Source organism: Mus caroli, unplaced genomic scaffold, assembly GCF_978045245.1.
Source record: "Mus caroli unplaced genomic scaffold, Mus_caroli_1 scaffold_9, whole genome shotgun sequence".
Taxonomy (NCBI): domain Eukaryota; kingdom Metazoa; phylum Chordata; class Mammalia; order Rodentia; family Muridae; genus Mus; species Mus caroli.
The window spans coordinates 57,924,518-57,936,556 of record NW_028227264.1 but is presented as its reverse complement, the minus strand read 5'-3'; the positions used below and the strand labels follow the sequence as shown (position 1 = coordinate 57,936,556).

The 12,039-nt window shown below is 43.6% G+C and overlaps 1 protein-coding gene across 1 annotated transcript in view; it reads right to left on the bottom strand.

Moving 5' to 3' along the window:
- The window catches only part of Micu1 (mitochondrial calcium uptake 1), a 152,002-nt gene that overhangs the window by 104,211 nt on the left and 35,752 nt on the right, over positions 1-12,039 (bottom strand). Inside the window, exon 4 of the mRNA XM_021173987.3 lies at positions 9,898-10,060. Within this exon, the coding sequence (XP_021029646.1) occupies positions 9,898-10,060 (163 nt within the window). The remainder of the gene's footprint in view (positions 1-9,897; positions 10,061-12,039) is intronic.

Genomic DNA, 12,039 nt, shown 5'->3' with positions numbered 1-12,039 from the left:
GTTTTATTTTAAATTACTCAGTTTAATGTACTCGATGGCTTGGCTACAATATTCATCCAGAGTCACACAGGAATGATTACTTTGCTCCATTTTCAGACTTAAAGTACAAATGCTGGCAGACAGATACCAACTCGTTTCGTCTGTATCAGAACAGCAAGGTGCCAGTGTGAAAGGCGCACATGCCAGTCTCCACGCTGGGCTCACCATAGCTCATGAATGGTGCCAGCATCAGGAGCTGCATTCTGCATCTCTGCTCCTAATAATTTGGGTACTGTTGTGAGTGACTGTCCTCTGAGCCAAGCAACTGCCGTCTTGGGAACTGTGCTGTACTTCTAGAAATGGGACTATCTCAGATGGACTTGCTGACTGGAGGTGTCCCCTCACAGAGTAGTAGGGAGAACCCAGAGATCTTTACCTGAGTATCTAGCTTTCCATACCCCTGTTACTTGCAACTTTGGCTTAATTACACATGGCATCCTGGAGACACAGGATCGTATTGGCCAGGGGAGACTGGAAAGCGGGGATCCATCTATGCCACTGTGGGAAAGCCCTCATCCCTACTGGAAAAAAGCTACCCTACTGGACAGCCTGTTGGGATGGGAGGAGCCCCCACACCTCTGTAAATAACTCCCCACTTGCGCTCCAAGGAAGCCAATAACTGCCAGTGAATCTGGCAGAATTAGGTCTCAGCTTGTCACTGGGACCTTAGGGGAAGGGGTGCCTATATCTCCCTCTGGGAAACAAACCAACCAACAAACAAAAGCATACATAATCAGAAAGGAAAATCTGAAACCAATTCTAATTTGAACTATCTCCGTATTCAAAATGACATTATTAAGAAAGACAGAACAAGGGCTGTAGAGATGGCTCAGTGGCTAAGAGCACTGACTGCTCTTCCAAAGGTCCTGAGTTTAATTCCCAGCAACCACATGGTGGCTCACAACCATCTGTAATGGGATCAGATGCCCTCTTCTGGTGTGTCTGAAGACATCTATGATGTACTAATATAAATACATTTTTTTTTTTTTTAAGAAAGACAGAACAAAGTTCTACAATAAAAGAACTGAACTCAGGCACAGTGGTGCATATCTGTAACAGACACTGATTCCAGGCCCAGAGCTCATGGGCCTCCCCAGCCACTCCATCTGCTTCAAGACCAGCCTGGACCACAGGATACCTCAGTTCAAAAACCAACCAACCAACCAACCTATAAACAATAGAGAGCAAGAAAGAGCTACTGAGAACTACACACACACACACATAAACTAAAATTATTTTTAAAAGGCAAAAACATCTAGCTCCTAAAAACTGACAAAGAAAAAACTTTGAGGCAGCCAGTTCAAGTGCTGAGAGTAAAGACCTCTAACTCTGTGTTCCTTTTTTAGTGAAAATGCCCTTAAAGAATAAGGACAAAATAAAGGATTCTAAGATGAAGGAAAACAGTGACTTCCTGTGCAGGAGGCCTGCTCTAGAAGTCATGCTAATTCTGCAGACAGGAAGTGACAAGTGTCGAGGAACCAGGAACCGGAGAACAAGAGCGGCAGAAATGGTCCATCCATCAATCAGTATCTCTGTATGAGAGAGACAGTATTGCCGTAAATTCCTTACAGAAACAGTTTAGATGGAGTTTCCAATATGGAGAGAGATAAGCCATATCATGGTTACAGGATATTTAGTTATTGTACATAGACAACCTAACTGTTAGCAAAATATAAAACCTTAAATAGATATTGCATTTGTCAGATGCAGTTAGGTGTATCCTGAAGAGATGCAGTTTGGGTGAGCTTCTAAAAGCCTCCTTCAATAAGAATGCTACTCCTGCCTATTTTAAGGCAAGTTGCTTGACAGAGGTCTTGTGGCTTTGCTCTATGACCAGAAGCAAAGTTACCTGGGTGGCCTCGAGCTACCCCACCTAAAGCTGAAATGCTTCTCTGCCCCTCCTGACTTGGCTCGGAGCCCCTTCTCCCATGATGGTGACAGCTTGCTAAGGGTGTGGGGAGGAGCTAGAGACTTTTATAAGCAATTGGGCCTTTGATTTCTCTCTCACTTCCTCTCTCTCCTTGGAAGAGCCTTTATAGAAGGAGTTCTGGGAAAGAGAAGGGGTTTTCTTTTTGGGTTTGCGGTAACCACAGAGAAGCAGCTGGCAGGACCAAGGTAAAACAGGATTCTAGGAAAGAGAGCGAAGGAGCACTCTTGGGCTTGGAGGAGCTCAAGAGAAAGGCAGAGCAGCTAGATAGAATGATAACAGATAGAGATGGCTAAAGAGCGAGTAGCTTAGCTGTAGACTGTAAAGAGATATTCTGTACATAGTTAAGAAAATAAAGTTACCTCACTGAGCTAGCAGGGTTTTTCTTCAGTTTACACCTCTGCTATCTTTATTGGAATAAATACTAGATAATTTAAGTGGTTACATACCATAGCATAAAGCCCGCAGGGCTTACCGTGGTAAGGTATGTATGCCACCTGAAGTGGTAAAACTAAATTCGTACTCAACACTGTGAGAAGTATGTATAATCCCTATGACAATTACTAAATACGAGAAATGTAGCCAAGAAATAAAAAAATCACTTAAAATAAAATACAGTAAAAACATTTAAGTAATCCACAGAGCAGCCAGGAAAATATGTATGAGGGGGAGGAGAATGGCAGCTCTAAGTCCAAGAGAAGGGCAAGCTCCGAGGAGGCCCACAAGCAGCAGGCCCACATGCGGGTCTGTGCCTCTTCCCAAGCCTCCTGCTTCCCTCAGTCTCTCCTCCTCCCTTATCTGCTTAGATGACTAACTAGGAGACCAAAGCAGCCTAGTATGAAAATCACCAACCAGTGCACATGATCACAGAGTGGCCCAGTTGAGGACCACACCACTTCTGCAGGGACAGACAACCTTGAGAGCAACAGGGAGCATATTTACACACAAGCTCAGCAGTTTACACATGGTACATGGTTGAAAGGCTGGGCTGGTAAAGTGGATTATCACAAGAAGCCACTTAGTAAATTCAGAACATGTAAACTGTGACAAACATCAAAGTCTTTTATAATGAGACAAAGCCAATTTTCTGCGTTCACACAGGATGCCGTCAGTGTAGAATATAAAATTTCAATATCCTAAGTTTTTATGAAACATCTGGAATACTAAAGGTTTTACCATGATCTTAAGCATTACAGCTCATCCGCCCTTTAGTGTGTGAATGGTAATCTACTTGATCTTGTAGGAGCTTTTATATCCTTTCATCATGTACTTCTTGGCCTTTACTAGGCGCTAATCTTTTTATAATCAGAGTTTCAGATTTCAGCAATATCTCATGCATATTAACCTTGGGTGGAGGTCTGATACCTTGAACTGGTATGTAAAATTCATGAGATTTATAATGCTAATGGTAGATCTGGTTGCACGGGTTTGTAATCCAGAGCTGGGGAGGTGGGGACAGCCAGCTGAACTCTTCAAGCTCCTGGTTAATGGGAGACCCTGTCTCATTAAACTAGGTGGATGGAGCTAAGCAAGTTGACTTTTGGTCTCTACATGTACACACAAATCGGCTCAAATGTGTACACACACACTCATAAGCACACACAAAGGGAAAAATGATAATGCTGAATAAATCTAGGCTACAATGGCTACCAGATACCTAAGCTCAATACTTTTAAAAAATTTAAAAATTTTTTTGAGATTATAATTTAATTGCCACATTTCTCCCTCCTTTCCCTCCCTCCAAATCCTCTCATATGTCCTTCCCCATTTTCCTTCAAATTCATGGCCTCTGTTCTCATTAGATTGTTATTATGTGCGTGCGCGCGTGCGCGCACACACACACGCGCGTGCACACACACACACTCACTCACACATTCTTAAATATAATCCATTTAGTTCACATGTTACTTGTATGTATGTTTTTAGGGATGACCTTTGGCACTGGACAATTGGTGTACTCTTCTGGGGGATGGTCACCTGTCCTGCTCCAGCTTTCCTCAGCTGCCACTGGTCCTTTATGTGGGTTGGAGGCCTGTGGGCTTCCCCCATCCAGTCTGGCATGTCCCCTGGTGCCATCCTTTAAACTCCATACTTTTGTTACATAACTCGTTTGTTATTCCAGCTTCCCATGAAAATGAGAAGGGTGCTCGGTGTACTGCACTCCCAGTGACTATTCAGTTTATGTAGGACATCTTTCTGACTCCATACTTTTGAGTCACCTGTCTCTCTCCCAAATAGACTGCAAATGGACTGCAACTTATATCGCTTCTCTCCTTAAACCACGTTCCCCAAAGGCTTTGAGGTCCTTCATGTCAGCAGGTGAAGCTAACCACAGCCGTAGTAAGGAAGAGCCACCGTGGGCGAACCCTGCGCACAGGACCGCAGACACACTAGTTATTATGTCCCTCCGAGTTCACAGAAGGGGCAGTTTGGTGAGCGACAGCCTTCAGGCCACGCCCAGCCAACTCACTGTGTCTTTCTTTTCCTTAGATTCCCCAGGGAGAAGAGTAGCATTTATTACATTGCTGTTGAGTCAGCTAAGCCTTAAATATTTACTATTTGTCCTTTAAAGCAAAAACAAACTTTGCTCCAAGTCCAACCCGGGCTACAGAGTGAGACCCTATCCCATGGCAAATTAAAAAAAAAAGAAAAAGGCTAACCCCTATACAACGGCAAGTCATAGCTCTAAATGTCTTCAAAAAAAAAAAAAAAAAAAAAAAGAACAACTGTTTTGAAAGTGCTTTGATTTCTAAACCCCTGCACTAGATGTCAGCCCATGTTTTAACACTCACACAATGCCCGACACCAAGGGCTAGCATATCCCCCTTTTGAAAGCACATAAAATGAACACTTCAAGTTTTATAGACCGTATACTTAAGGTCTGTTACAACTTCGTCACTCTGCTCTTCCAGCTCTGAAACGGCCACCCAGGAATGAGTGTGCTGTGCCCGTACAACTTCTTATGAACAATGAAATCTGAATTGCATCTAATTTTTACATGTTCTAAATATTCTCGTGTTCTTCCTCCCCACTAAAAATGGACAAATTGTTTTGTGTTTGTGGGCCATAAAGAATCAGGGAGTTGGCTGCAGTTGGCCTGCTCTATAGGAAACAGTAGTATTGCAGGGGGTCAAAAGCAAAAGCAGACAGAGTGAAACTCTGTAACGAAACCAACAAATCAACAGAAGCAGAACACAGGCGGTATACAGAGGCTAACAGTACTACAGACTCAATTATGTGTCACTGCCTGAAAGTCTCCTTTTTTAATTTTATGAATGTGAGGATACTGTAGCTATCTTCAGACACACCAGAAGAGGGCAATGGATCCCATTACAGATGGTTGTGAGCCACCATGTGGTTGCTGGGAATTGAACTCAGGACCTCTGGAAGAGCAGTCAGCGCTCTTAACCGCTGAGCCATCTCTGCAGCCCTGAAAGCATTCTTTATAGGCAAATTATCTTTAGATAGAAAGTCACCCAGGCTGATGCTGTAGAAAGGACGCAGGGACTGCCCATGCCACAGGGTATGCTGTGTTCTGCCCCAAACTCTTTTGTTTCCTGGAACTCTTAACCGCATCCCATGCTTCTGGTTACTTGCATCACACAATGGCTGTTAACAAACTTTTGGTTTTGTTTTATTGGAGACAGGGTTTCTCTGTGTAGCCCTGGCTGTCAGGAACTCAGACATCCACAGGCCTCTGCCTCCTGAGTGCTGGGGTTGAAGGCGTGAGCTATCATAGCTGGTGAAGATGGTTTTTACTACAATGGAGTCACCGTCCTTATATCCAGGGATGGTGGTGATGCATCGGCATCATAGCGGGGGCCAACGTGTGTCCAGGGAGCACACTATGTGATTTTCCTTCACACTTCCCTACGGCTCCTCTCGCTATACATTTTTGATATTTAGTACACAAGGATTCTTAAGTCACCTTTTCACCGAAACTCATTAGCTCATTTCAAATGGTTTAATTCGGGGGCCTTGGAGAGCCTGTGCTCCAAGATTATTTTAAACAGTTCTAAAACGAAGACTCACACAGATTTAGATCCTCTGGGTATCTTGGGATATAGTATGTGTGAAGTCATGACGAAACGAAGTTGAAATCGGAACGGCTGGCTGGAGACAGAAATCTAAGAACAGAAATTGGCTGCCTTTATCCGTTGCCTCACACAGGAGCAGCAGGTTGAATTTTGCTGAATCGACATCCCTGCTAATGAATTCTTGCTAATGAGCAAATGAAAGCGAAGCCAGTTTCCACCCCCCGGGTGACAAAGATCTTTCTCCTTAGGCTAGAGTTGGGTGACCCGGGCAGCGGCTTTGACACACCTGAGCCACCTGACCCTGGCAACTCCCTTCTCAGGGCCTGCTTCCTTACTGGTAAGTGGGGTGAGGTCAGTCTTTGTTGTTGTTGTTTGTTTGTTTGTTTGTTTTTAAAGGGGCTGCTTGGCCCCTCCTTTTTTTAAAAATTTATTTATTATATGTAAGTACACTGTAGTTGTCTTCAGACACACCAGAAGAGGGCGTCAGATCTCATTACAGATGGTTGTGAGCCACCATGTGGTTGCTGGGATTTGAACTCGGGACCTTTGGAAGAGCAGTCAGTGCTCTTAACTGCTGAGCCATCTCACCAGCCCCTGTTGTTTATTTTTGAGCCACTATGTACCTATGGTTGCCCTGAAGCTCTTCTCCCCCTACACGTTTACGTGTGTACGTGTGTGTGTGTGTGTGTGTGTGTGTGTGTATGGTGGGGGTTGGGGGCGTAAGGGGGAGTTGGGGGAGCAGGTAGATTTGAGACAGAGTTTTTCTGCATAACTCTGGCTGTCCTGAAACTTGCTTTGTAGTTCAAGTTGGTCTTGAACTCACAGAGATCCTCTGCCTCCCAAGTGCTGGGATCAAAAGCATGCTCCACCACCAACTGGCTTGAAACAGAAATCGGCTGCCTTTATCCTTCACCTCACACAGGGGCAGCAGGTTTAATTTTGCTGAATCGACATCCCTGCTAATGAATTCTTGCTAATGAGCAAATGAAAGCGAAGCCAGTTTCCAGTTAGATCTCATTTCACTGTACAGAATTCTCTCTTCCTTCTGATTCTCATAAGAAAAGCACTCGTTCGTTATTCCAGCTTCCCATGAAAATGAGAAGGGTGCTCGGTGTACTGCACTCCCAGTGACTATTCAGTTTATGTAGGACATCTTTCGGTAATTAAGGGGGGGCGGGGCTCAGTGGTAGAGTGTATGTGCTGCGTGCAGAAAGCCTTGCATTCAATTCCCACCATCATAAAAACAAATAAGCAAACAGCAAACGGCTACAGAGTTAAATGTATGAAGGCAACCGGCAAATATAATTGTTTTCAAAAGAATAAACATAATATCCCTTAAGAGAGGAAAAAGTCCTCCGTGGCCTGTCTTAAAAGTGATGGCTCATTTTCATTGTCACACTGGAAGCAAACTATAGTCTTTAACAGCCCTGATAGAGAGGAGAGTTTTATTTGAATGGTAATTGCCTTACAGGCATAAAAATGTTTTGCTATCATAAAAATACGAGAAAATATCTACGAGCGTCTTTCTTCTGCATACAACCTTGCCTGGATTTCTTCCCTTCCGTGTCACCAAACAAGCTGCCAAAGCAAGCTTCAAAGATCTAAGTCTTGGAGAGTTCAGTGGCTAAAGGTGCTGGTCACTGAGCCTGCCCACAGGAGCCTGATCCCCACAACCCGCAAGATTGGAAGTGAGGACCAACTCCCTCAACGCACCTTTAAATAAATAAATAAATAAATAAATAAATAAATAAATAAATAAATATATTTTAAAAGGATCTACATCTAAAGTTCAATGCCATTAACGACAAGCTTGGTGTATCTTATAAAACTCTTTGGAAGCAAAAAGCAACTATGAATATAGAAGAACCTATTGGGAAATAAAGGACCATTTGCGGTACAATAAAATCCATCCGTCTGATTTCAACACTCATAGATATTTGGTAGTATCCTTTTCTAGAACTGTCTGTGTATTCTTCACATAGATGAAATGCAGAAGACCGAGAAGCACAATAAACGCCATAGAGATACAACCACTGAAAGACAGAGGAGAGAGATTCTGCAGAATAAGACCTGCATTCTTCCACAGGTAAATGATGCAGGCTTGCTAAGAGGCACGGGATCTGTGTGGGAGAATGGAGGTGAGACAGAGGGTCACGGAGCCCAGGTGAGGGCGTGCACTCAGCTCTCCACTCCGCATAGCCCTGGGCTCACTTCTTAGCCCATCCTTGAAGCCAGTTTGTGTAGGGGCAACTCCGTATCAACTACATTTGTGTTTCCTACACATCCTATACACACAGCCACTGATGATGCTATCCTATTTCCTGTGCACTGGGGTCAAACAGGGGGTTATCCACTCACAGTGTCATAGGTCAAACAGGGGGTTATCCACTCACAGCGTCATACTGACGTCCAAACACTGCAAATTCTGGAGCATATGGGAGTATAGATGGTAGATTCAGGGTCTTCAGTCATTACTGGTTTATATATTGGCTTGGTTTTTAATGCTTTTTACTTCTTTGTGGGGCTTTTAGTTGCTGCCCTGTGGCCTTTTGCACCAATATAAAGTATATCCTTTCACTCCCCCGAAGGACAGGTCTACTAGCAACCAGCTACCAGAGCTTCAGTTATCTAGACATGTCTGAACTGCTCTCTTGTGAACCCCAATGGCCCTCGCGCTGTTTGCCACGGGTGTCCTACCTGGGCATACCCAGGGGTGATTACTGTCAGGCTCTTTTGCTCCTGCTAATGAATTATACTTTCTTTTTGTTAGTATGGCCAGGTAACTGTTTGCTAAAATTGGGTATTTTTATGATACTGAGGATAAGAGAAATCAGATTCTCTCTTCTCTGGGGTTCAGCTGCTGTTAAAGACTGCAGCCATCAGTTCTTCAGTGACTTCCCCAAAGCATCTGTACAGAAATTACATGCTTGGTCATGTCCTCCTGCAGTTTCTGTTCTACTTAAATGCTGGAGCCAGAAGAAGGGAAAACTGCTGAGTAAGTCGGAATGCACAAAGCAAACACTTGAGAGCCAGGTCCGCACTGGCCACCTCCTCCCTTCCCTCCCAGGCAATCAGTCACACTGTCAGGGCTGCTGTCCTACGCCTGGCTGCTGCTGAGCTGAAGACTGTGGTAGGCCAAACCACCACAGTGCTGTCACCAAAACCTAGCAGACTCACTGCATAGTAAGCACTCCCTGGCTTGTTTGTTGATGAGACTGCAGATCACAGAAACACTGAGTCTTGTCCTCTCATTAGTAGTTGTTCCAAGAGAGCGTCTGAGGTGAGGAGCACCCTCCTCAGCCTTCATCCTTACAGTATTTCCCGAAGGCACCCTCAATCCTTTACTGGGATGCTGTGTGTGTCCTGTGGTGGTCTGAATACACTTGGCCCAGTGAGTGGTACTATTTGGAGGTGTGGCCTTGTTGGAGTAAGTGTGGCCTTATTGGAGGAAGTGTGTCACCATGGGCGTGGGCTTTGAAGCTCCACCCAGTGCAAGAGTCTTCTTCTAGTGGCCTTCAGATGAAGATGTAGAACCCTCAGCTCCTCCTGCACCATGCCTGCCTGGACACTGCCATGTTCCCACCTTGATAATAGACTAAACCTCGGAACCTGTAAGCCACCTCCAATTACATGTCCTTACAAGAGTTTCCTTAGTCATGCTGTCTCTTCACAGCAGTAAAACTAAGACATTTCCACACGCTGTTTATCTCGGCTAGTTCCCCTAAATGAGACATATACACTGGATTGTAGAAGTTGAGCCCGACTCCAAGCATTCAATAGTCAAATGGTGATTTTAACTACTGCCTGGACCCAAGAACATTACTAGGTCCCGAGAAGGGATCAGTTGAAGCCATGACAGTTATCCCAAACCAGCTTCCCACGATAGCAACTTACGTTCTGGCTGCTTCTCATTGGGTGTTATGGAGCGCACAAAGTCCTGCGGAGTCATGAACACTTCGGTTTCACCAGGTTCGTTGATTACTTTCAAGGTGGCAAAATATCGGAAGATTTTGTCTGGTGTGGAGTAGGCTCGGATCCGATTCTCATACTCCATCACCTGAAACGAGAAAGTTGGAAGGTGTTGCTATGCTGAGCTGTGCTCAAGGCTCGCCGTTCTCTTATAGTGTTTGTCTTACTTCTGAAATAAGTTCATTATCTCTCTCTAGTTGGAGTTTTTAATATTAAATAAGCTCAATTCCAAAAATTTTTAAATTTCTTTCTTGCAAGATATCATTCACACCCTAGTTGAAGTAAGGTTCACAGAACTTTGTTAGAGTTCTCTAAAAAATAATTTCCTAGTTACTAAAAGCTAGAAAAACTTAAAAACACCATGAAAAGAATTCAGAAGCCACAGTGACAGGGAACTGCTGCATACAGTAGTCTACAGGCTCTTAAATACCAAGTTTTTAAAAGGGATTTACTTTCTGTGGAATTGCCTGTTTTTAAAAGGGATTTACTTTCTGTGGAATTGCCTGAATAATAAGAGAAAACAGACTTGAAATTTCACAGGTTTGGATGGTTAGCAGTCCTTGTAAGACAAGATAGTTGAAATACCACAGAAAAATAAAATGATCTATGACGGAGGCTTAGTTACTGGCAGGTCTGAAATACTTCGGTGATTCTTTTAGGCAAATCCCCAGCAAGCCTTTACATGCAGCCTCTCTAGAAAGAAACAGAGGTCAGAGCACAAGTGTTTGTACAAGTAACAACACAAATAGTGACATCTCACTCAAAGGTCTGTCATATCACTGTGACAGCTTGCTCTCCTACAGAGCATACAAAGTACTATACCAATTACAGTGCTTTTGGGGAAAAGGTCTCTAGTATTGAATGGTATTTGACAAATTCTTCATCTTCTTTTTTCTTCTTCTTTTTCCTCCTCTTCCTCCTCCTCCTCCTTCTTATTTTGAGACAGGGCCTCAAGTATGGCAGCTGGCTTCAAACTCTCTCAGTAGATGACAAAGACCTTGAACTTTGGATTCTTTTGCCTTCAATTCCCAAATGCAGGCATTACAGTGAACACTACCATACCTAGTACTTTAAAAAGCTCCAGGGAAGCATTCCCAGTGCCACGTGAATACAGGAAAGTACCCACCCAGTGAGTTATATCCCAGTCCCTCATACCTGAGTTTTATAAGCTGGGGCAGCCAGTACTAAATAGTATCTTGTAAAAATGTGTCAATGCAATAAAACCTAAAAACTTCTTAGTTCTGTGTCTATAAAGCAGGTAATATTAGAGTTATCAATAATGTTAAATCTGCCCAATTAATAAATATGCAATACGCAATAAAACCTAAATGCAATAAAACCTAAAAACTCATTAGTTCTGTGTCTATAAAGCAGGTAATATTTAAGTTATCAATAATGTTAAATCTGCCCAATTAACACAGCAGTTACTGTAGATGTCAACCCCGAACAGTGTCTTTGAGGTCACTGGCAGCAGCTATTTAACAATGGCCTTAGTTCTACAACCAAATGTGGTTTTAGCAACTGAGAACAAACTGCCAATTTATGACTCCACATGACAGGAATTCGGTGATAATATGCATTAAAATCTGAGATTTTAGGGAGCTGAAGAGATGGCTCTGAGGTTAAAAGCACTGGCTGCTCTTCCAGACAACTAGGGTTCAATTCCCAGCACTCAAAATGTGGCTTCCACTCTCTATAACTCCAGTTCTGGGGGATCTGATACCCTCTTCTGTGAACATGGTGCACAGACATACATTCAGGCACACACTCATATACATGAAATACATTTTTAAAAAGATCTCAAATCTGAGATTTCATTGCAGACTAAAACACTGAGCATGAGTAAACAGAGAAAGGGCTGCACAATCCCTGTGCAGTCTGGAGGCCTGTAGGGTCTGAGAGCAAAGGTGCTCAACTTTAGACTGCGCCTTCACTGCCAATATTGGCTAGGGAAGAAGTTATCTTTCTATGGCTCATTTATATTTGCTGTGCTCGCTCTAAAGACAGGGTAAAAGAAGAGAAGAGGAGGAGAGGAGGAGAGTGAGGTTTGGAATGCTTAGGGCAAGC